The sequence below is a fragment of the Oncorhynchus mykiss genome, chromosome 17 (genome assembly GCF_057628025.1).
Source record: "Oncorhynchus mykiss isolate SJ-2025 chromosome 17, ASM5762802v1, whole genome shotgun sequence".
In the NCBI taxonomy this organism is placed as follows: domain Eukaryota; kingdom Metazoa; phylum Chordata; class Actinopteri; order Salmoniformes; family Salmonidae; genus Oncorhynchus; species Oncorhynchus mykiss.
In genome coordinates, this window is record NC_143038.1 from 27,702,228 (window position 1) to 27,728,158 (window position 25,931).

Here is a 25,931-nt window from a genome sequence, read left to right on the forward strand (position 1 = left end):
AATCTAACATTTCATCCATTCTTTGAATGTGCGTTAGAACAGTCGAAAATGAACAGTAGAATATAGCCTAAAATCAAATATATGTTTTACTGCTATGGAATGTGTTTTTTTATAAGAAAATACGATCTGCTCGCAAACATGGTATTTTCGTGCAGTTAATGAGCCATTCGAATAGATAGTTTTTTCGTGTAGCGTATCAATGGTTATCCCCAGTCAAGTGTGGAACGACTGAATTCGGGCTGGGCAGTAGGTGGGACCAGAGTTAATACATACAACCCTGGTCAATTTCCCTGCCCAATCCCATGCCAGATCATACAAACTCGCCCGACATCTCATATTCTGTCGTATTTCCTTTTATGGGCCCCGGTAGACCCGTTTAGCTAAAAATTGGCTACTCTAATTATTAGCTCTATCTATATGTAACGAAGTTGTTTTCTCTTTGCGTTGAGCAAACACATAAAACATTCAAGCAATATAATCCTTCTATAAAATAATGAGAGAAAAAAATCCACGACTTTTTCATTTAATTACTTGAGCATTTTCTTCGTACTGTAGACACGGGTCCGCTTTTTGTATCAAATTCTCTGCCAAATCCATCCATTTCTACGGTCACTTGCTCTCACTCCTGTGTGCCACCACTACACAGCAGAATCCGAATGTGCTTCCACACGCCCTCTGCGTAGAGAAAATCCAAATTCGTCGCCCAATCGCTTGCTCATACAGACTAATAAATATATAGGAGGCAGGACATCGGCGCAAAACCCGCCCTATTAATCAGCCCCTGCATCATCGCTTGGGAAACCCGGTGGCATGGTTGTGTGTCACTTTCGCTGGGACCTGCGGTCGATGCCGGTGGAGGGGGATGGGTGCCACTGCGAATGTTAGAACCCGAGACAGAATCAGAGCCCTGTACAACATAGAGCAGCATATACCCCTTTATAAATATCAATTGTAAATCATATAAAACGCCATAATAAATAGATCCAAGCACCGGGGATTCAACATAGACACGCGATGGAAATACGGTGCCCAAGCAGGACAGGGATTTAAACTTTTAACCTTTGCGTGGGAGACATAGAGAAGTTTGTTTCCTACCCCGGGAGAGGGAGCTGTCTTGGGGGGCAAAGGATACAGGAGACGCCGAGGCCGAGGCCTACTGGTCTAGTTCGATTTGATGTTGGAATACTCGAAGATCTGCAGACAACACAGGAGGATATTTTATTTGTGCTGGGTTGGAATGTCTCACTAGGTGAGTGGTTGTCATGTTAAATGTGTATTTTTTGGGGGATGATCAACTTTTCAATGTTTTAGTTTAAACACATTGAATTGCTTTTTGTCTTTCAGTATCATAACGCCATCAATATAAATTCCGTATCAGTAACCCTGTTCTCTAGCTAATGCAACTGTCACTTTGTCGTCCTTCATAGGGTAGTTTAAGTCTTTTCATAGTTTAGATTCCTTTTGCTAATATTCCTGCTGTTGTCTAACGTCGCAAAGCAGTTGATGTATGCAATGATTATCCTTGGTTTTGGCCAGGTCCTCGTGCAATTCATGTAATTTAGCTAGCCGCATTCATTGGAATTCTTTGGTAGTTAGCTAGGCTTACTGACGTTACCTAATATCAACACTATGTATTCTTGTTTTATGATAACCTGAAACATTGTATTCTTTTGCATTTGTTAATTTAATTGAACTAACGTTAGCTCAGCAATGAGTGCATTTTATTTAGTTACACCATTTCCATAACTGTTACAAAGGTTTCAACTTCTAATGGTTGGTTCCCACGATGGCTGAGCAGCTGAATATTCATATCAAGATAAATATCCATCTTTCGTTTTTTTGTTCTCACTACATTGATTATAGTCTACCTAAAAATAGGAAATCTAGCTAGCTGTTAACTATTAGTAGCTATATACCTTTTCCCATTGAAGTGACTGTCCACGTAGTACGTGGTTTTATACTACAACTAGCCAACTACATTAGAATAAACCACGTTTCAAGAAGACACTCTCAGTAGGCTCCATGGGACCCTGGTTTGGTGTTTATTAGCTAGCTAGCTAGCTAGCTATATGAGCTTGTTAGCAAGATTGGCTAGATAGCAAGGTTGCTTGCAAGTTGATAGTGTGGATGTAGGTGGCTGTAGTTTGGAATGATCAGTTTGATACAAAGTTGAGTTTCTTGGTAGCTAGCTCTGCGTTTAGGAGCAGCCTTGGACGAAAATTAGTGAGGGAAATGTCCTCAAGGAAGTTAGCTAGTTGACTAGGCTAGCAAGGATGTAGCTAACTTTGTGGACATTTTCCAGTTGATTGTGTACTCACTTGATTTAGTATTTCATTATCAGTCAGTTGCGAGGTGGTGAGTATAGCTACGTTTGCTGAACATGTTTACAGTTGTGCTTACATTGAGCTAGGCTATTCTGTTATTTATTCCGAGTTAGCCAATACTAATGTTAGCCTAACCCTAGCTACGTTTTGAGTTCAGTGTATTTGCCTTGTGGTGTAAAAAAAAAAGTAGGCTATTTATGATTGGGGAAAACTTTTTCTTTTGTCGATTCAAGCTAATAGAAAGCCATATCTCAATAGTAGTGACTTGCTTTTCTCATTCTTCTCCACCTCCCCCATCCACCAACCCCCAACCTCTGTGGTGGAGAATAGAAATGGGTGGTATTTTTGAGGGAGCTCGCGTTTCCTTTTTTTAGCCTCCATTTTTATTTCAACAAGTGAGCCGGAGCGCTAGAATGGAATCGCTGTAGACTCGGATGCTGATGCTGAGCTCTGTTTTTCTGCGAAGTTGATTAAACACCGTTTGGCCTGTCTCGATCTATGTTGGACAATGCCCTGTTAATGACACACACGATGAACTCGACGGGCAACTGTTTCACTTCGTTGCCACCAATGTAGCCAAATTAATCTTTCCTGTCATTGTAGAGAGTTGATTTGGACAAGCCCTTGCAGTTTATTTTTAGCTTCACCCATGACTGGCCTGGATCTTGTTGTTGACGTTGGCCTAATTGTAGATCACATTTAATTTTGTGTACTGGCTGGCAGCCATTAAAATGTTTTACTTATGCATTGTTACAATAGTAAAGGGCCATTGCCGTTGAGCTTATGTTATATAGTTTTCTAAATTCATTAGGACGCCACAATAGCTGCCCTCATCATTGCCTGAGTTATTTGGGTAAACTCAGCTGCCCCATGTAGACTCCATGAGGTACTGGTAACTGCCAAAATAAAGGAAACACTTGAGTAAATGAGGGATACAAAGTATATTGAAAGCAGGTGCTTCCATACAGGTGTGGTTCCTGAATTAATTAAACTATTTACATCCCATCATGCTAAGGTTAATGTATAAAAATACCCAGTTGCCCTTTATTTTGGCTACCATGGCTAGAAGAAGATATCTCATTGACTTTGAGAGGGGTCTCAAAGGAGCATAGGGGGCTTAAAGAGTGTGTCTCAATCACTAGATGCCAACCCAATTGAACACTTATGGGAGATTCCAAATGATGGAACATTTTCATAGAAGATTAGTGTCGCATAGAATCGCCAGAACGACTAGTGGTGGCGACTAGTGGTGGCCCAATGCCCTATTAAAACACTTCATGTTGGTGTTTCCTTTATTTTGGCAGTTACCTGTACATGCACTGTCTATTGCTCGCAGAGCAGAGAGTTGGCTACAGTGAGAAAAATAACTGTTTGATTTCTTCCCAGTTTTGCCTGTGTAGGCCAATCTGGAACCGGATGTGTGACGACCTAGTCAAAGCGAATGTGTTGTGTCCAACTCAGTGTTCAACGTGTCATTACCTAGTCCTTTGGAATAATAATACACATTTGCCATGTTTTCTACAAATATTCTTCAAATGTCAAAGTTATTCTACAAATTAAATGAGTGTATAATGGTTAATTTGTCAGTCCTCATTTCAACCCAAATAGATGAGCTGCTGTAACGTTTGGATACGTGTACTTTATTTGATAGTATAGCAAGGTATGCTGCTGTTGATTAGCTCTGCTTAGATTAGAAGCCTTCAGTGTCACAACACAGCATGATAGGCCTACATATCAAGAGCAAGTGCTCCTGTTTTGTATAACCGCAAAATACTGACAGTCCATTTTTGCAGATTGTCAGGAATAAAATGGGAAAACTTAAATGTCACTGGCGGACTGGTGATTTAATTAAACAGTTTGGCTACCACGACCTTGCCAATTTCATACTGAATAGGCGGGATTGAAATGTGTTGGTTGCTCTCGAAGCATGCCGGTGGTAAGGCGCACAGAGTAGAGACTTATTTCGATTGGTCCCGGCGCGCATTCTCTGAATATGTTTTCCCATCTTTTAATAGCCTCGCCGCTGCCGTTCTGGCCACTCATAACCGTTTGAAACATGAGCCCCCCCACACTCTCCCTGGCCTGACCCTTCTTGTTATCTAGAACAAACGGTGTGCTCACCAAGAGAGACAAAGACAAGCACACAAGCCCCTAAGAAACGCAGGGAGAATTGGGACATGGACACACAATGGCTCGCTTTCTTAACCCAACCTGCAAATATTGTGAAATGTCCACATGGTCTACTTGACTTGTTCATTTTCTATAACCTGCCTCATATAGCCTACCATTTTGCATTTTTAGGCGCCTCTTACACAGGGTCACCTTGTGAGGGTAAAACACTTCCCACCGCCCGCGTAACATAAAGAATTTAGCCTACTTATAACACGCAATCAACATAAAGGAGTTAACGTAAGAGTCATTCAGAAAGAGAAAATGGCTTCTGTACACTTGTGTTTTGCCTTGGCAAGCTTATCTTCGAGTACTGTGCTGTTGAATAACATCTGCTCGGATTTCCTTTGCATTATTGTGTGTGTGTGGGGGGGGGGAGGCTGTGGAATTCCCCCCAAAAGTGGGCCTCACTAACTTTCGGAGATCTGAAGGAATGTGCGGACGGGCAAGATTAGTCTGGCCTGTTTTTTTGTGGTGTTCCTATTAAAGTGGATCGATGGTTACACCCACACAGCTGTAAAATAACTACAAGTGATCATTACTGTTGGGGCAACAATGTGTTGTTGAACTAACATAACACTAATCCATGTAAGGGGAAGTTGTTTCTCAAATGTTGACATAGTTGCATCTTATTTGGATCACCTTTGTGTGTGAGAGAGACTGGCAGGATGCTGGCCGGTTTTCAACAAAGGAAGACAGGATCCCAGCTCCGTCGTGCAGACTACTTTAGGCTAGGGGGATGTGGTTGGTTGTTAGGAAGAGCAAAGAGAGAGAGTGGGGGGAAATTTGCTATTTTTTTTAGCTACCCCATTTGTATGCTGATGACACTTCGTTTCATTACATGGAGGGCAGGTGTGTCCATTGACATGGTAATGCAGTGGTGAGTTTCTGCTTATGCAGAGCACAGTCACTGTTTTGAATGTGTCATTATATGGCCAGTTGGACGGATTGAATTCATGGCTCAGAGAATTAATAAGAGAAGCTTGGTTGTGTCTGAGAGTCTGTGGTTTCACTTTAACTACCTCCTTGTTTGGTAGTGATTTGCAATGGCTTTCAGAAGTGTTTCTTCTACAAATAAATGTCCTGCAGTGGGGGGTGGAGTTCATGGATGAGGGTGTGCCCCCCCCCGGATAATTTTTATAAATGACTGAAGCTCATTTAAAAATTATTAACATATTGGACTGTCCATTATTTGTGTGGGGCTAAAATGTTTGAATTTGTCCACCGCAGAGTTCATTTTCACTCTCCACTACGTGAGATTACGACACATTGCCAAGTTTACTTTCTTTGGATAGCCTAGCTCATGTGAAAATGGCTAACGTAGGCCTAACCAGCGAAATAAAAATAAAGGTTACAATAAGGGTATAGGCTACAACACAATTGTGGAAACAGGTGCTGCATGAGTGAAATCCCATGTTTGGAAGGACAACAGTGCGGTAGATGGATACACCGCCTACACAAAGTGCAAGCAGGTAGGCCTATTTTGTTTAAGCTTATTCAGTGATCACATTAATTCAGGCTTTCGTTCATTAGACCATACGCAGGCCATTTAACGTGTAAACCGATGTGACTACTAAAAGTTTGAGTTGCCCACTAAATAAATGTAGCCTATTTTTGCCGTCTATATTAGATGGCAGTCGTAACTTGAATACGCCTCGAGAGGAACATTTATCTCACATAGATAACACAACAAGCCGCCTATATAGATAAAATATTCTACTATGGGGTTGTCAGTTTTTTTCTTCTTTTTGCTATTCTTTTAGAGTATTTTTTTCTCTTAATATTCCATATTTTTGGGACATGGTGGCAATGATTTTGGTGCAGCGCCACAGCTAAATGACTGCAGCGGAAACACTGGCTTTCAGTGAATCCATTATCTCTGCTTCTTTTATTAGGAGATTGTGGTTGCTGAGAGCAATCCTTTTTACTGACTGGACGATAGCAAGATTGTGGGTAGTACTGCACATGCTGGATATTGATTACTTTTGCAACATTGTTTCGCTCATGTCCATGCCAGTGAAGGTTGCCTGCATTTGAATATGTGTTTGTTTAAGGGTGTGTGTGTGTGACTGCCTGCTTATGTGACTCTTTCCCTCCCTCTTGCTATGTCTCTTGTTCCTTTGCTCGCTCTCTGTTTCTCTTGCTCTTTCTCTCTCTCTCTGCTCTTCGGCAGCTGCTCTGTGTTGTATTGCTGGCTCGTCTTGCACAATGGGGTTAAAAAAAAGTTGCTGTGACGCCTGGCTCTCTGGTGCCCTCTGATTGGCCCAGGCTCTCTGGAGTTGCTCCAATGGGGCTCGCCGATTCCTCAACCCAGCCATGGCACTGGGAGAGCAGTGTTGCAGAGGGCTCTGCTGGGTAATTCTGTTGTGTGGCGAGGAGCAAAGCTTCTTGGGAAAATAATGGAGGGGGAGGAGGAAGAGGCTGGGGGAAAAACAAGGCCAGGAGAAGCGGGCGAGTGAGCTACGTAATCATCTCACACTCTCTCCTCTCGTTCTTTCTTGCTTTCTCCTCACGCCCTCTCTCCCCTTCTCTCATGTTCTCTCTTCTCTTTGGTTTTCCGCCCTCATGCTCTGTCCTTCGCTCTGTTCTTTCTCTTTCGTTCTTTCTCTTTCCGTCTTGCTCTCCCACACAGGCAGTTTCTCCCTTCCTAGTTTTTATTTATTCATTATTTTTTTTCCACAAAAGGCTCTGATTAATGAAGAGACCTGTTGTGTATGGCAGAGGCAAGCTTTTCTTCTTCGGGGAAGAAGAGCTTGGCCATGTTCCCCTCTTATGTGGCAGGGACAATAAAACAAGCTCGAGGTCTGAGTACTGACACATTTGCCTTGGTCAGGTGAAACCATTGCGAAACCATATTTCTGACTTGTGTGTTTACACAAAGGGTGTTGTTGCACCGCAGAGAGCAAATTAGGAAGATGAAAGAAATCGGTGTCGGGCCGCTCAACACCTCCCTACCCACTGCAGCCTTGTGAAGGATACCTTTTTTCATTGCCCCTTTCCAGAGTTGCTACATGTCTCCCTCCCCCCTCCCAAAACGAGTTATGGTTGAATTGAAGGTTTGGCAGCAGTAGATGTGTCCGTCCTGTCCTGACCACAATCATGCAATGGTCTGATTTTTGTTTTCACTCAGCCATGCTTACTTTATTAAATACTAAATGTTGTTGTTTTTGGTTCCTGTTTAAATCATTGTATTATTGTATTTCCTGGGCCCCGAACAGAATATACTTTCTGGGAAGCAGACACATGGGCTAAACCCAGGAGCTCCCAGGCATGTAAAATGGCCTCTCTGTGTTGTCTGCGATGCTGCCTCTAGCCTAGCGTTAGCATACGTATGTGTGTTGTGATGAACATCAGTGCGAGGTGGTGCAAGTGCTGACCCATGTGTGTGAGTGAGACACACACTCTCTCAGGGGGAAATTACACCCTCGACACCCAGGAAGCCAACGAGTTCAAACAAATGTAGCTAACACGTGCATTGTTGTTACAACAAATGTAAGAAAGTAACCGTCCTGTGATGAATGCCGACTGGACTCACATTGTACGGCTCTATTCACAGCTAAGCTAAGCCGATTTGTTAGCTTAGACCTCAGAACATCGAGAAGCAGACTTTTATTTATTCAATGAGCAGCTCTGATGTCTCAGTCTGACTAATACAAAGTGATAGGGCAGGCTGGGATATTGTGTACCCAAATAGACACCCCTTCCCTTCCTCCCTTTCCTCTGTTGCCCCAGTGGACAGTGGCTTGGTTTGTTTGCTCCCGAAACAGATGATTGATTTTGTGTACTGGCCCTTCTGTCGGCCTGCTCCCCCCCATCCTCCTATGGCACTCTCTCCCCCTTTGTTCTCCATTGTGTCCTTCTCATCCCCAGTCTGGTCCCGGTCCATTCAGACAGCTGGACATTGTTGTGTTAATGGAAGGCTGCAATGTGTTCCTCGCCGCCTGACCGCACGGCATGAGAACTGTCAGATCATGATGGCGGCATAATGATCTGACGACACGCCGGCTGACCAAAATTCGACTGGAAGTCGCGGTTTAGTCATTCTACTTTTTTGTAGTTTTTTTTGCTGGCTCGACGATGTGACGACACGTTAATATCGTGATATCAGATGTTGAAATATATCATTAACTAAAAAGGATACTGAAGTTGGGACTCATACCAGTTTGTTGGATTATTATCATGATAGCTCGTCTCTTAGTGGTATCCCATGTTTACTTTCAGGGGTTGCTTTTAGCAGGCCAGCTGGTTTCCTATCTGATGCAGACGTTTTTTCTTGTGAGACCAGGAGACTGTCGATGTGGGGAATAATTGTGTTTTGCGTAGAGCAGACTGTTGTTGTCACGTAATTGCGTTTTTTTTTTTTTTTTGAGGGAGCAGCGGGTGGTGGAAATTAGATTCAAAGAGGGTAAGAGATGGAAGAGCCGATATAATGCAAACTGTACTTTCACTCCTGCCCTTATCCACCCCCCCCCCTACCCTTCTACCTGCTTCAAGAACCTTAGCCTCTCTTTTATTTTCTATTTTTCCAAAACAGAAAAATATGTAAACAAATTTCGCCTATCCTGTTAATTGACGATGCCCCCCGCAGCTCAAATGTGAAGCGCTCATCACAGTCCGTGTACAACACACGATTATAGAATCAGTCTCTGACGTCAGCGTGTGAATGTGTGTGCACAAGAGGAAACGAAAGAGGTATGAGTTTGGAAATATTTCTCATTGAGGCCTTAATTTCCTACTTGTTCCCCAGAAGATAGCTATTCACCTTTGATCAATGTTCTATCCTACTTCTCATCACCCACCACACATGTTCTGTCAATTCAGCCAGTACAATGTGAACCAGTAAGCTCCTTTGTCTTTGAGCCCATACCCTCAAACTAGACCTCAAGCATCGCTTGTCCTCTTTTTCTGATGCCAATCAGCCACAATTTAAAAATAACCCACAGTGAAACATGCTAGGCTGAAGCATCACGTCATTGAAGAATCGAAACGTGAGACTAGCTTTTCTGAACCACTTTGTCCACTTCAAGTGTATTTCTCTTACGTTCTGCGGGGGTTAATGAGGCTTGCGTTGTGCTAGGGCTATGGTCTTCTATTACGCTAAAGGTTTCTGGTGGGCACTCACAAACATTTTGCTAACAGAATACTTGTGCGGCACTCACATTACCAAGGTACTGTATCCCTTTTGGAGTTTTTGCATGTAAGCTAGCATGTTTTTCAATCCAACGAGCCCATGAGGTTTCCTTCTGTCCGGTCTGTACTAGTGATGCACCGGTATGACATTATTGTCTGATACCGATATTCAATATTTTCATTGACAAAAAAAAGGTACGATAACCGATATTTAAACAATTTAGCTGACTTTATTTTAAGCATTCCAGTCATTAAATAGTTAACACACACACAAACGTTGTTTTGTTGGCATTTACGTATGTCCCCATTTATCAGTAAAACATAATCAAAACCTATTTCTTTCACTTACTTGCTGTGCTGTTTTGTTGTTCACTTTGTTCAGTCTCAACCAGGATTTCATCATACATGTCAATCAGTGAAGTCTGTCCGTGGCCTCCCTTCCTTGGTGCGCACTGTCACTGTGTCCGTTTCCATCTTGTCCAGCTCTGTCTGTAACATTTTACATAAACCCTGTTTCTTGTCTGCACTGAAGTAGCAGTCCTTCTACCTAGCATTGAGCATGGTGGCGACACAGAGGCTCAGAGAGAATGCCACCAAATCGCATGTTCACAGCCTCTTGTAGAGTACTTTTTTTTAACCCCACAATGTGTCAGCAGTTTTGTTGAGCAGGCATTTCAATGCCATGACAGTGTATCAAGTCTGCTGCAGACACACTTGAGCTTATTTCTCGAGTCAGTTGTTCGAATGGAGCTAGGAGTGTGTTTATGTTTCAAACATGTTTTCTAATGCCATTGAAATGGCAGCAGCGGTATGAGAACCAGCACATTCTTGAGCATGCAATATGGCTTTCCTCAGTACGAAATCCTCGTCGACCCACTGTGCTGTCAGACTCTGCATGCTCATGGGGCTGACATCGCTTGTCCAAATGTCAGTTGTGAAGCTAATAGAAGTGACACTCATATATGTGCATTTCAACAATACTGTCTAACTCCGGTAGGGCAACATCTTAAAAATAGCACCTACTTAGTAATGTGTACCGTGGCTCGAAGTGCTTGGCTAGTCGGTGAAAGCCAACATAATCTACAACAGAGAACGGTTGATTGTCAAGGGCAATGAATTCTATCTTGGTGTTCATGGATTTCGCCTTTGTCTCGCTGAAAATTTCTTGCCACTTCAAATGACTGCTCGACTTGAACTTGTTTACTTGTTGAAACTGTGCGCTTAGTATTTTTCAGATTTTGTTCTGTGTAGCGCTGTATTTTTTTTGTGCAGTCATTACATCTACCGAAGTTATTATAGGTATGCACGTCAGCTTTGACATCGGTTTTGCACATTGGCTTTTAAACTAGACATCGGGCCGACGTTGGCATTTTTAGCTCATATCAGCCTTTTCCGATATGTTCACTAATATATCGTGCATCCCTAGTCTGTACGGTAATGTGAGTGCGGTATTGCAGAATACGCACAGCCATTGCAGTGTGGTTTCGGGGTGACCAAGGGTTGGTGTAGGCTAATCTTTGGCGGCCAAACATGGGAATGACTTGACGCGGTGTGTCTCTGATGTGTAGGCCTACTACTCCGTGCTAGTAACAAATTATTTCTGTGCGACAGACGTAGGCCTAGCCTAATTTTCCCTATGCAAATGCTTTCAACGAATGCCACAGTAAATAAGAAAATGTTCGGGTATACATTTTTTTTCTTCCCCGGGGCCAGCCAAGGTTTGGAAGCTGAAGTCTACACCCCTCCGTCCGTTATTGGTCAACTAAGTTTTTGTCCTTCAACAAGAGATGACTCGTTTTCATTGAGAATACTGCACCGAACATCTTAGAAGTAAAATTGCACGACTAAGATCTCCTCGGCAAAAACAAACATTTATGGCAGATTTCTTGCGTTAGTTTCCTGCATTAATTTTCAGTATACTGGCTACGGCGTCTCAAAATGGACAAACAGTACTATTGCCTCTTTTCCCGTTTTTCAAGCGAAGGTCTTTTAAAAGGAATATGCAAGCACACTCGTTTGGTTCGCCTGGCCGACTTCAGCTGGCCGCCAGCTGAAATGAGGCATGCTGACGCCTTTACTCCGCCCTGCTACACTGTAGCTAGGTGTGTGTACACATCCTGGTTTCTCTCTCCCTTCTTGTGATGCCATACATGCACTATCCCTCCAGGGACACACGATACAAGTATGTGTGTGTGTGTAGCTTAACTGTCTGGAGAGTGAAATAAAAGAGCGAGGCAGTCAGTGAGGGACAGGCAGGGAAGAGCGGAAGCAGGATAGGGAGGGAGAAAGTATTCTCTCTGCTGTTCATTTTGTGTCCCCCTTAAACTCCTCTCCAAAATGGCCTCTTCTAGTGAAGTTTAAAGACTTTGAGGCCATTGGTAATTTGAGCCTGGAATTCAAGGCTAGGGGGAGCGAACAAGGGAATGAGGGAGAGGTAGGTAAAGAGGCCTTTTCTTTCCCCTTTTGGAATTTACCTCTCAGTTCACCGTCTGGTTGTTTTGGAACAAGGTCCAATCGTGAACTCCTTTTGAGGCCTCACAGGGAACCGGCTATTTCTGTCCAAATAAATAGTACAGCTCTCTCGCTTCTAACAGTCAAGTTGTTTTTAATAAGCACTTCTCTCTATGGCACGGTGGCCGTAGATTTTATTTTACCAGGTAAGAACCATTTGAGGTTAGAAACCTGTTTTACAAAGGTGACCTGGCAAGAAGGCAAAACAGGGAAATGATGGTGTGTACTTTTTTTACAGGAATACAAATACATACATAAGTCTGTCACAAGTTACAACCCTGGCCCAGCGTTGTCCGGGTTAGGGGAGGGTTTTTCCCGGGGGAGCTCTGCGTGGCTCATTGCGCTCTAGCGACTCCTTGTGGCTGGCTAGGCGCCAGCAGGCTGACTTAGGTCATCGGTTGGTGTTTCCTCCTAAACATTGGTGTGGCTTGTTTCCCGGTTACCCGGGTGGGTTGTAATGTCGTGAAAACCAATGTATAAAATATGTACAGATCAAATGTTTGCACACCTGCTCATTCAAGTGTTTTTTTTTTAACTTAAAAAAAATAATATTTTCTACATTGTAGAATAATATTGAAGACATCAACTATTAAATAACACATGGAACCATGTAGTAACCAAAAAAGGATTAAACAAATCAAAATATATTTTATATTTGAGTTTCTTCAAAGTAGCCACCCATTGCCTTGATGACAGCTTTGCACTCTCTTGGCATTCTCTCAACCATTTTCTCACCTGGAATACTTTTCCAACAGTCTTGAAGGAGTTCCCACATATGCTGAGGACCTGTTGGCTGCTTTTCCTTCACTCTGCCATCCCAAAACATCTCAACTGGTTTGAGGTCGGGTGATTGTGAAGACCAGGTCATCTGATGCAACACTCCATCACTCTCCTCCTTGGTCAAATAGCCCTTATACCGCCTGGAGGTGTGTTTTGGCTCATTGTCCTGTTGAAAAACAAATGATAGAATATTGCTGCTGTGTTAGCCATGCTGGTTAAGTGTGCCTTGAATTCTAAATAAATCAGACGGTGTCACCAGAAAAGCACACCCACACATCACACCTCCTACATTCTTCACGGTGGGAACCACACATGCGGAGTTCATGCGTTCACCTACTCTGCGTCTCACAAATACAAGGCGGTTGGAACCAAAAATCTAAAATTTGGACTAATCAGACCAATGGACAGATTTTCACCGGTCTAATGTCCATTGCTTGTGTTTCTTGGCCCAAGCAAGTTTCTTCTTATTATTGGTGTCCTTTTAGTAGTAGTTTCTTTCCAGCATTTCGACCATGAATGCCTGATTCACGTAGTCTCTTCTGAACAGTTGATGTGTATGTTATTTGAACTCTAATGAACATATCCTCTGCAGCAGAGGTAACTCTGGGTCTTCCTTTCCTGTGGTGGTCCTCATGAGAGCCAGTTTCATAGTGCTTGATGGTTTTTGCGACCTCACTTTGAAGAAACTTTCAATATATTTCAAATTTTCCCTATTGACTGACCTTCATGTCTTAAAGTAATGAACTGTCGTTTCTCTTTGCTTATTTGAGCTGTTCTTATGGACTTGATCTTTTACCAAATAGGGCGATCTTCTGTATACCACCCCTACCTTGTCACAACACAAATTATTTGCTCAAACGCATTAAGGAAAGAAATTCCACAAATTCACTTTTTTAACAAGGCACACCTGTTTAGATTTATTCCAGGTGACTACCTCATGAAGCTGGTCGAGAGAATGCCAGGAGTGTGCAAAGTTTTTGTCAAGGCAAAGGGTGGCTACTTTGAAGAATCTCAACTATAACATATTTTTTGATTAGTTTAATACTTATTTTTTATTTTTTGGTTACTACATATTTCATAGTTTTTATGTCTTCACTATAATTCTTCAATGTAGAAAATTGTCCAAATAAAGACTCATTCAATGACTTGAATGAGTAGGTGTGCCAACCTTTGACTGGTACTGTATATACGGCTGGGCTTTTCTGACTATAGTCTACTTGTTATAGATGAGCATTTTATCTCAAAGAAAAGTTACTAAATGGTCCCTCACATTTAAAGAGGAATTCAACTCGGGAAGTGTAAAATTGGCATGTTGATCTGTACCTTAAACGCTTTGTATATTATTCCTTCATATCAAACCTAACACTAGGCTTGAATCTACAACAACACATATTATAATTTTTTAGAAAACATTTCGAAAACAAGTCCATTCCACGGTCGTCTATGGATTTCCGTCAGAAAGTTCCACTCTAATCAAGAGACAGTTATCGCTGTCCACCTAGAAATAAACTTTGGGCAGCAGAGTTAGCCGACCTTGACGTTAGTGGAGGCAGCTAGGCCATTAGCTAACCCATTGTTGTGGCTAGATGCTGGTAACTAGGCACTGGGAACGCATGCAAGCTAGCTTTAAACGTAGCTAAGGGCCCAGTTCAGAAATGCCATGCATCTCAGTACTTTTACTAGGCTACCCATTACTGGATACACCACTACAGTTGAACAATGACTTGAGCTTTATACAAGAGTGGATCAAGGTCTGTGTAGTGCGGAAGAATGATTTTGTTGGAAGCCTTAAAAGCCACACCCTTGTGACTGTGTGTACACATGTGCATGTTTTGAATGCGTTCATGTCTGTGTGAGAGTCAGTCAGTGCGTGTGGGTGACCTTAAGGTGACCTTGCTCTAAGCCAAATCCTCTCTCTCTCTCTGCTGCTGCTGGGATCACACGCTCCCAGGGCTGCTGCTTCTTTCTGCAGCCACAGTCTGCTCTGCTTCCTGGCTATCCTGCGAGGTGGCTGGGCGGATGAGACGGGGGAGTGTGGGTCAGTGTTCCAGCGTCTGCGTAGTCGTGGAGTGTGGATCACATGACCGGCTGCCCAGCCTAATTCTGGATGACTCACCCCCTAGTAATGTCTGTCTGAGCAAACACTGCCCCCGCTGGTTGTCCTTGGTACTGTTCCTGGTGAGTGGAGAGGGAGGCTGCTGTAGGGGTGGGGTGGTGGTGACTGAGGAATCTGGCGCTTGTTTTTCTCCACATTGGAAAGCACTACTGGCCTTGGGCAGTGGAAGCCTTTGTATGGAAGGGAATGTCTGCATCCCAAATAGTACCCTATTCCTTATTTAGTGCACTACATTTTACTTTTACATATTGACCCTCTTATCCAGAGCGTACAGTCAGACCTGTAGGGCTCTGGTCAAAAATAGTGCACTATATTTGGGATGCGGAAAGTCAGTCCCTGACTGTCATTGCCATTACAAGTCCGATCTAGGTGTAGCAGTGCCGCCAACCTGGCCTGCACACAACCCCATGTCATGGACGACAGCATGACTCAGCATGGTGTTTGTGTAATGTGAGGTATTATAGGTGGCTCTTTGACGTGGCCCCTTGTGCCGTACCATGCACTGGTTACATGTGGATGTGTAACTGTGTGTGGGGGGGGTGGCAACAAATGCCATAGAAAGGTACTTGAAATGGACACTTCCTGATTTGAGTATGAAACACACTTTTGCTATGAAGCTGTGAAATATCCGACGTTAGTTGACATTGAAATTGCTATTGCCAGAACAAACTGAGATTTGCTCTGGCATTTCTCACATAGAAACTTAATTGGGAAGAAGGATGTTTGATATGCTTTTTACATTTGTACCTATACATTCTGCCTGCAAGACCCTGTGCAGACAAATTCCAGCGTGATGTAGATGGCATTTGCACTCAAAATGAGATGCAAAATGTTTCACAGAATTGACTTATCAGGCATTAATGAAAATGTGAATGTGTAGATTTGCAGAACCCTATAGGGGAAGTGTATACACTTCAGTGTTATTCTGTAACGGAACAGCAAAACTTTCGTTATGGATGTGACAGAAATGGACATGCATCTTTGCGAGAAGGGACACAACGGCAAATGTCCGAATCTCAATTCTCTGAATAGCCACTTTGAAAGTAAGGCTTGGCTACACTAAAACAACCACAATGAAAATGCAGCAATTGTCATATACTTTAGAGAGGAACATTTACCGGTATGGATATGACATTCGTTATGGTTGTGACTCTGTAAAAGGAGTGTTTTTGTATATTAATTATTTCTTCACCAAACTTAATTATAATACTTGTATAATTTGAAAATGCAGTGCACCTCCAAAGAACCAAGAAATCTCCAGTGTCTTGAATAGTTATTGCATAGGCTTTCAAAGGGCGCTCGTGGGTCCCGTCTTAACAACCAGAAATGCACAAATGTGCTTTATTTGAAAATCTCTGTTTTCATTGCGAATTACTGCTGCATACCTCCAATTATTATATAAATATTTTACATTTCGTAACACTAGAGGAGAATGTTGTTATGGATGTGACATTCTGCGTTAGGGATGTGACATTCTGCGTTAGTGATGTGACATTCTGCGTTAGGGATGAGACACGGTCCCAAAAGATGACACTGCACTCCGTTTCAAAAATGTACAACGTTTTTGTCATTTCATTCTAGGTCATCAATGACAAATGTTTTATATTAAATTATTATTAGCAATCCACCTGAGTAACTGAATAAACATACAAAAACTCAATTCAGTGCTTTCATTAAAAATTTTATTAGCTCATGCTTTGTATTAATCTCTCACCCTATAATCTGCCCGCAAAGACTCTATAAAATGGTATCTCCTCCCCTTGTTGTCCTCAAAAGGAGACAGGGAATGGACAACTTGACCTGCAGCCACCCAAGCCTTTTCGTCCTTGGCTGGCGAGATGTACACAAATCCAGTGTGGTCGTTTCTCCTCAAGAACTGCATTTCAACAGCATCAGTCAGTCTTTATCTGTTACCAGTCTCACAAACTGCTTGTATATACACTGAGTTTACCAAATATTATGAACACCTTCCTAATTAAGCTGCAACCCCCGCTTTTGCCCTCAGAACAGCCCGAATTCATCAGTGCTTGGACTCTACAAGGTTTCGAAAGCGTTCCACATGGATGCTGGTCCATGTTGACTCCAATGCTGCCCACAGTTGTCAAATTGGCTGGATGTCCTTTGGGTAGTGGATAATTCTTGATACACACAGAAAACTGTTGCGCATGAAAAGCCCAGCAGCATTACAGTTCTTGACACAAACCGGTGCTCTTGGCACCTACTACCATACCCTGTTCAAAGGGACTTATATTTTTTGGTCTTTCCCGTTCACCCTCTGAATGCCACATACATAATCCATGTCTCAATTTTCTCAAGTCTTAAAAATATATTTTTTTTTAACCTGTCTCCTCCCATTCATCTACACTGATTTTAAGTGGATTTAACAAGTGAAATCAATAAGGGATCATGGCTTTCACTTGGATTCACCTGGTCATGTAAAGAGCAGGTGTTCTGAATGTCTTGTAGACTCAGTGTATATCTCTAACCCCCCTAGACTCAGGGATTGATACACCCATTTCATTCCCTTGTTTATTTGAGCTAGCTGGACTCATTCCTCCCTTACCTCTACTATATCTTGACACGTCATTATGTTGTCTTTCCTATGAAGGGTTAAACGTCTTAAATTTTGTTATGTGAAATGGTTAAAATATACTTTTCATTGGTTTATAACCTACCAATGGCACGGGTTTGCACTTTCGTAGACCTTTCTTGTCAGATTGTAAATCACCTCAGGCCTGCCAGCTGCAGTTCACAAGCTGGACTTTTAAGACCATAATTATAAAACCACTAATTTTTCCTTTATATAATAATAATAATTGATTTCATTATCATTAGTAGGCTTCGTATAGCAGCCTTGTATAACCACCATCAGGCTGTAAGAGCGCATCCTGTTTAGTCTTAAAACCGTAACTTACTAAGGCCTATTTCAATATTTTTTTATATAGGCTACCATATCAATCAATCATTTATTTGTTCAGGTCTTTCATAGCATACGAGTCATTCATGATTTGAAATGCAATCAAGCATTTTAGTTTTAAAATAAAATAACAAAGCAAAAATTGAATAATTATCGTTAACAATAAATAGGGCAACCATTCCATTTCGGAAATTGCGTTCACAAATGAATGTGACTGTTTTTAGTATGTGCTGTAATAAAGGCTTTACAAAAAAACGTGACTTTTTGGTATTACTACAATTTATGTAGAGTCCACCTGTGGTAAATTAAATATATTGGACATGATTTGAAAAGGCACACCTGTCTATATAAGGTCCCACAGCTGACCGTGCATGTCAGCAAAAACCAAGCCATGAGGTCGACGGAATTGTCCGTAGAGCTTCGAGACAAGTTTGTGTCGAAGCACAGATCTGGGGAAGGGTACCAAAAAAACTCTGCAGCTTTTGAAGGTTCCCAAGAACACAGTGGCCTCCATCATTCTTAAATGGAAGGAGTTTGGAACCACAAAGACTTCCTAGGGCTGGCCGCCCGGCCAAACTGAGCAATCGGGGGGGGAAAGGTCCTTGGTCAGGGAGGTGACCAAGAACCCGATGGTCACTCTGACAGAGCTGCAGAGTTCCTCTGTGGAGATGAGAGAAACTTCCAGAAGGACAATCATCTCTGCAGTACTCCAACTATTATGTCTTTATGGTAGAGTGGCCAGACGGAAGCCACTCCGCAGTAAAAGGCACATGACAGGCCGCTTGGAGTTTGCCAAAAGACTCAGACCATGAGAAACAAGATTCTCTGGTCTGATGAAATCAAGATTGAGACCTTTGGCCTGAATGCCAAGCTTCACGTCTGGAGGAAACACGGCACCATCCCTACGGTGAAGCATGGTGGGGACAGCATCATGCTGTGGGGATGTTTTTCAGGGAATGGGAGACTAGTCAGGATTGGAGAAAAATACAGAGATCCTTGATGAAAACCTGCTCCAGAGTGCTCTGGACCTCAGACTTGGGCAAAAGTTCACCTTCCAACAGGACAACGACCCTAAGCACACAGTCAAGACAACGCAGGAGGGGGCTTCGGGACAAGTCTCAATGTCCTTGAGTGCCCTAGCCAGAGGCCAGACATCTCTGAAGAGACGCTCCCCATCCAACCTGACGCAGCTTGTGAGGATCTGCACAGAAGAATGGGAGAAACGCTCCAAATAGAGGTGTGCCAAGTTTGTAACGTCATACCCAAGAAGACTCAGGGCTGTATTCGCTGCCATAGGTTCTTCAACAAAGTACTGAGTAAAGGGTCTGAATACTTTTAAAAAACATTTTTATGCATTTGCTAAAAAATTCTAGCTTGTTTTTGCTTTGTCATTATGGGGTATTGTGTGTAGATTGAAGGGACAAAAACAATGTAATAACCTTTTAGAATAAGGCTAATGTAACAGTGAGAAAAATCAAGTGGTCTGAATGCTTTCCTAATGCACTTAAAGAGAGCAAGGGAATAGGAAATGTTTTTCCTAAACAAATGAGGTGTTTTGGTAACAACTTAAGTCAGAAATGGCTGTAATTATGTTAAAGCTTCAGCAACACGGACAGCGCTATACACACTTTTGATGTTCTGTGGTGGTCGCTGCAGCAGGGAGTAGAGCGAGAGACAACGGATGCTAGTTACAGTCACGCCCAGCGCAGCAAGTCTGAGCCAGGACCAGCCTCCATCTAGTCATTTGTGTCATAATTATTTTGTCAAACAGTTTGCTTAAGGCATCAGACAACGTCAGTGTGTATAGTTGAATTGATTAAAACACACAGGATGTGTCTATATAGGGATAAATAAACGTTTAAAAATGCCAACCCATCGATTGGTCGAAAGAATGCTCTTGTTCGACGAAGATCGTTTTTTGGGTGGCGGGGCAGCAGCCCTAGTTTGAGTAAACTCATGCTTCCTACCCTTTAATACTCTACACGTACATCACGTTTTAAGGGCGGGCTCTCTGGTACTTTTGAAAATATGACATTTTATTAAAAGAAATTGATATATGTAATTAACCAATCATAGCCCTCATCTAAGATTGCAAATCACCAGCAAAGAGTTCCGTTTGAATCCATTTTCCCATTCACTGTGTTGGTGGTGCTAGGGATGTGACTGTTTTGGAATTTGAGTTTATGATAATTGGCCAGGCCAATGTACAAAGTCACCGACATAACCGGCGGTCATAAAAGGGAAGGTCACAATTCTGTACACTTGTTGGATATGCTTCTTAATAAAACCTAGTTGGAGAAAAGCCATTACACTTTGTTATTACCATTCAGGTTATTACGTGTAAATATTAAGATATGCCAGGTTGGAGAGGATCTGTCGCATTTTTATATTAAGAGTCAAAATAAAGATATGCTTACCCGTTCTGCATATAATTGTTTTTCATACAGATCCGATTTCGACGCACAATACCATTCAAACGAAGTCTGGTGGGTTCTCTCCCACTTTGTCCCGCAAAATATTAGCATTACGTCACACCCTGTTGCTGTGGTCATTCGATGGCATTGGCATGTTCGTCAGAGAGGACGTTGTAATGAGATGAGAATCAAACACTACTGTCATGATTTAAAGGGATGGATTCCAGACAGGCTACTTTAGGAATTGTTCTGAATGGACGTATAGAGATTCGGCGAACTCACACGCGCACACCCCAGTAAAAGCACCCATCAATCAAAGCTACGAGCATACGCCAGACACAAGCACATATTTCTCCTTTCCTTAAAACGTATTAAAAAAAACCTAGGCTTTCCGAAAGTAGGCTATAAGATAATGATTTGACAAGGAAAGTATGTGGGGTACAGCTATGCTATAATGTGAAGATGAAATTTAGTCATTTAAAATGGAAACAAACACATGCAATATGCCCATAACCTATTTATCAGCAACGCTGATTATCGAGGGGGGGTGTTGGAAAGATTTTTCAAATAATGTGAGGAAGTATTATCATTTGAATGGATGTAAAAAAAATATATATATATTTTCTAAAAATACTTACTTGATATACTTTGAGGTGAAGGAAAAAATTACTGAGAAGCCCAGCTTGTTATTGGTGGACATGATGAGTTAAGACAATCAGACATCCCCCAAATGGGCACTTTCCTATATTTGACATTTGCGAGAAGCAGGCAAGGTACTTCTATGCGTGCTCAAGCGCACGCACCATCAACATTTGACAGGACAGAGAAACCAGACAGATGCTCACATGGAACACACAAATGATGGTTTGTTATGAACCCAAAGTCATTTCTCACAAGTGTAGCAGGTTGTGAACTCTGCAAACAACGTTAGCACCCCGAGAATGAGATCAGTAAATGACTAATACACACGTTCACAAATTTATGAAAGAAATGACAAACGGTAGGCTACCACATGGGCATTCATAAAGATGCATTGTGGGCCTACACTGTGTATAGCCTAGGCTACTATTCTACTTTGCGGGGATAGGAGGGTGGCAATTTTGTCTCGGCTAGGGCGGCATATCGGCCAGGACCGGGCCTGATCAGCGTTGATTAGTCTATAAATTAAGAAATTATTCTGTATCAATTTATACCATCCCAGTTTGGAGAGGATTGGCGCATTGTTAATTTGACACAACATATTGATAAACATCCCTTCTCCCAATTAAATTTTCTTTGTGAAAATTTCAGAGCAGAATCTGAGATACCAAAAATATTCCCTGTCCACACTGGTGTGGAAACACCCTTTAAACATTAGGCCTATTCTCCAACTTGTCTAGGATTTAGGCCTAGATGCCGACACATGGTATTGAAACTCAATCAAGTTCATTGTTCACACACACTTACAGAACATGGGGCTGCAGCAGTTTTCCCCTTGTTTTGCATTTGGCTTTTAGGTAAGACAGAGTATTGCTGCTGGACCAGTAACTGAAAGGTCGCTTGTTCGAATACCGGAGCCGACAAGGTGAAATCTGTCGACTTGCTCTTGAGCAAGGCACATAAACCTAATTTGCCCCAGGGACGCCATATACAATGGCTGACCCTGCAAAACATTTCACTGCACCTATCCGGTGTATGTGACAACTTCTGTAGCCTTTCTTTTAGGCTTGTTGTATCGATTTAGAATGACCTCTAAAATTTTATGACTCACGATAGTTCATTGAGAATCCAAATGAAATGGTCCAATTGTGTATTAACAGCAGCGGGAGACCCAGTTTTATGCTTGTCCGTATATTGGTGTTGTACCCATAGAAATATATCTAGAATATACAGATTATATTTCTATTGTTCTACCTGTATTTTAGGCTATACCCAACTCAAGTTCATGGGATCAGAAGTGTCTTTTGTTGACTTTTCACTTGTTTCCTTTTGTGGGCGTGTGTGTGCGCACGCGCTCGCTGGTGGACGTGTTTGGGGTGCGCGTTTGTCTCACTCCTGACCTGTCCTCTCGCTCTCTCCCCAGGTCTCCCCATGTCCGTGAGCCGTCGGCTGCGGCTCTGCGGCACCCCACCCCTGGAGTGGTCTGTCACTACAGTTCAGACCCCGTGATCCCCCCTCTCCTCCTCCCCCCTGTCCCATCCCACCCTCCCCCCCCCCCCCCCCCTTCCCCCTCCTCCCTGCGTGCCGCTGTGCTGGACGTCATGAGCATAGTAATCGCGCTGGGAGTCACTACACCAGAAACGTCCTACTCAGATATGGCTGCTGGATCAGAGTGAGTACCACAGGAGGGGGGGGGGGGGGGGGTGAGGATAGGGATGCTAGGGTTTGTGTGTGTGGCCTCTTTTTTTCACTACCCAACAAGCCATGTGCAGCAGTTCAACATTTTTCTAAACTAGCTGCTGCTGTGTTTCCACTGTGGTCAGAATCAGGAAGTGACCAGGAGAGCTGGAAAGTGTAGGTCACAGTGAAGGCCTTCCAACCTAGACCAGGAAACTGGGGCCCACCACAGACAGAATTATGCTTGGGCGGTATCCCGATTGTCATACTTTCATACCGACCGTGTGCCATACCAGGATATTCGGTAATATCAGCACTGAACACGGGGTGCTCTTTTCAAACCCCACTGAGCCTTTTTAATCCATAGGTTCGCAATACTAACAATACCATGTAATATCCCATAGAGAATGCTAACAAGTGCATTGTGAACATTTTATACAGTGTCTGAGCTAAATTATTTGCAGGACAAACATACATCCATGCTCAAATGTATATAAGTAACTCAAAAGTACTTCTCAGTTTGCTGCACGCACCAAACAAATATTACACAGCAAGGCTCTTGATAAGGAGGAGATTCTCTGCTGTTACCAAGCGAAGCTTCTTCCAAAATCAAGCTAACAAGTTAATAAATTAGCAAACCTAATACACAACTGCTGAGCATTCAGCACATTTTAGACTGTGAACTTAATAGTTAAAAGATATCCAGCTTCCAAACATTTAGTTGTGAATTCCATACTGTAACTAGATAACCAAACGCGTGCTCTCATCGTTGTGTGCTTGTAAACAAACGCCACGTGACTAGGGAGTACCAGTAAACTTCATAATGAAAAATGTTTCAGGTGAAATGAAGAATGATCTTCTTTATCTGCTAACGTATTGTTCAAGTTGACAGCAGGTATTTAAGTAGCTACAAATATTCAAATTTTATTCAAAAACGTTTTAAATTGTTTTAATTGTATTGAAAACTCACCCCGTGGTTATTTCCGTATACCGCCCAAGCCTAGACAGAATACAGGAGTACTACCGGATGCCTTTCTATTAGTGATGCACCGATATAACATTTTTGACCGATATCCTATATTTTCCTTGCCAAAAAAAACAATACCGATATTTAGAATTTTGAGCATTCTATTACAGTTAAATAGGTAACACACACGGACGCAGCGGTCTAAGGCACTTCATCTCAGCGCAAGAGGCGTCACTACAGTCCATGGTTCAAATCCAGGCTGTATCACATCCGGCCGTGATTGGGAGTCCCATAGGGCGGCGCACAATTGGCCCGGGTTTGGCTGGGGTAGGCCGTCATTGTAAATAAGTATTTGTTCTTAACTGACTTGCCTAGTTAAATAAAGGTTATACACACCACACTGACCAAAAAGTTATTTTGTTGGCTTTACAATATGTCCCCATTTACCAGTAAAACATAATCAAAACCTATTTCTTTAACTTGCTGTGCTGTTTCGTTGTTAATTTGTTTCATTCTCAACCACGATTTCTCATACTATGGATTGCCGTTTGGGTCTTTGTCAGATAACACTCTTTGACATGTCAAATGAGCTTGTTGACCAATCAGGACCTGAACATGACTGCGCGTCACATAATAATTTAACGTGTTCATTCATTTTTTACGTAGTTATTACACTCACTTGTATTTCATGTGTTACATTTCATCGATTTACGTATGCTCTGATGCTAGTAAAGTTGTCTCGGGCACCTACAGTGCTGGTCATAAAGAAATGCAAGCAATGTTCATCCCCAAAAACATAGCAAAATGACATCTGTTTCAGTAGCTAGCTAACTATATAGCTAGGTGTCATCTAAAATGGGGTCAGAACCATCTATGTGAAGCTAGCCACAATAAGGATTAGCCACAATAGTGGACTTTGCGGGTAGCCTTCAAAATAAATGTCATTGACAGTGATGCAAATTAATGCAAATAGTAGAATTATGCCATAATTGAATAGATCATGCAAAATGAGGTTGGGCAATTTGTTAATTTGACAAATCTGAAATCACACTGGATGTATTATACTTTAGAATTGCGTTTAGGGCATACTTATTTCACCATACAGCCTTAACTATGGATTGTGGATCTATGGATTGTGGATCAATGACATGGGATATCAGTCTACTCAGTGACACCCAGAAAACAGTAACTTTGTAGCTCTTATTGCTGGACTCTGAAACAACTGAACTGAGCCACATTTATTATCAACCTGTGTATTGAACACTATTCCAGAGGAAAAACAATACTGCATGGATGTTTGAGTCTTTCTGAGGAGGACGTTGCGAAAAATTATCTTGGGTATTGAGTAGACTGATAACCCATTTCATTGATCCCCAATCCTTAGGTATGGCTGGCTGTACAGTGCAATATGAATGTCAATACACACAATAGGCTGACTGGGGAGGTGAGTCCCGTGATAAGAGCTACAACACTAATATTTGCGTAAACTCTTAACAGTTGTGTTCTGTGGGTGTCACCGAGTAGACTGACCCCATTTCATTGCTTCACATTCCAACCTTGTTTAACATTATCTAGTCTAAATATGGCATTATTCCACCAATTGTAACCTTCTGCATCACTTTAAAATAGGTATTTTTTTTAACTGCAAATTCCACTATTGTGCCTAATCCTTATTGTGGCTAGCTTCACAACACAACCCGGTCCGGTCGAGCCTCACTAGCCAGATGAAGCTAGCTGGCTGCTTATAACGTTAGCTTTGGTCAATACGGTTAAGTAGCTGGCTAGCTATTTATTTGAAGTCCAATTTCAATAGGCGAACAACAAGTGGTCACCTACGTAATACTTACAAGGATTCCTAAATCGTTGCAAAGAATAATGTAAATGACTGCAGTTTCTACTGGTCATTGTTTTCAGGCTGGTTGTATTGGTGCTAGCTAGGTACCAAGCTAAAGCTAGCTACTCCAGAAGTTGTGGTCAAACAAATGATCCTTCATTGCCAACGTGGTATTGTAAATGTGTCGTTCGTGGCCGGTGTCTGCTTGTTTGCAGACTTTTTTTGTACAGCTTTGACAAGTGCTACTGATAGGAGTGGTGGCGTTTGACTTGCACATGCAAATTCAGAACACACAACATTCTATAATCTGTTATTTGACGTGTCAAATTTAAAAGCTTATTTAACGTGTCAAATGGTGTTGTCTGACTTGTCTTTTTTGACACGCAAAGACCCAAAGGCGTTCCATAGTATGTTGTGAAGCCAATAGCAGTGACACTATTACTGTGTAACTCC

General features: G+C 42.3%; 1 protein-coding gene across 9 annotated transcripts in view; it reads left to right on the forward strand.

Moving 5' to 3' along the window:
* The first annotated feature begins 785 nt into the window (after positions 1–785).
* setd5 (SET domain containing 5) overlaps positions 786–25,931 on the forward strand; it is a 49,487-nt gene continuing 24,341 nt past the window's right edge. For 3 of the 9 annotated variants that reach the window (XM_036949953.2, XM_036949952.2, XM_036949955.2), the window contains exons 1-2: positions 5,834–5,965; positions 22,424–22,672. In XM_036949953.2, the coding sequence (XP_036805848.2) occupies positions 5,934–5,965; positions 22,424–22,672 (281 nt within the window). In that variant the 5' untranslated portion in view covers positions 5,834–5,933. Of the gene's footprint in view, positions 1,250–5,832; positions 5,966–22,423; positions 22,673–25,931 lie in introns of those variants that run through there. The other 6 variants (XM_090205163.1, XM_090205165.1, XM_036949954.2 and 3 more) reach the window with 3 other exon arrangements.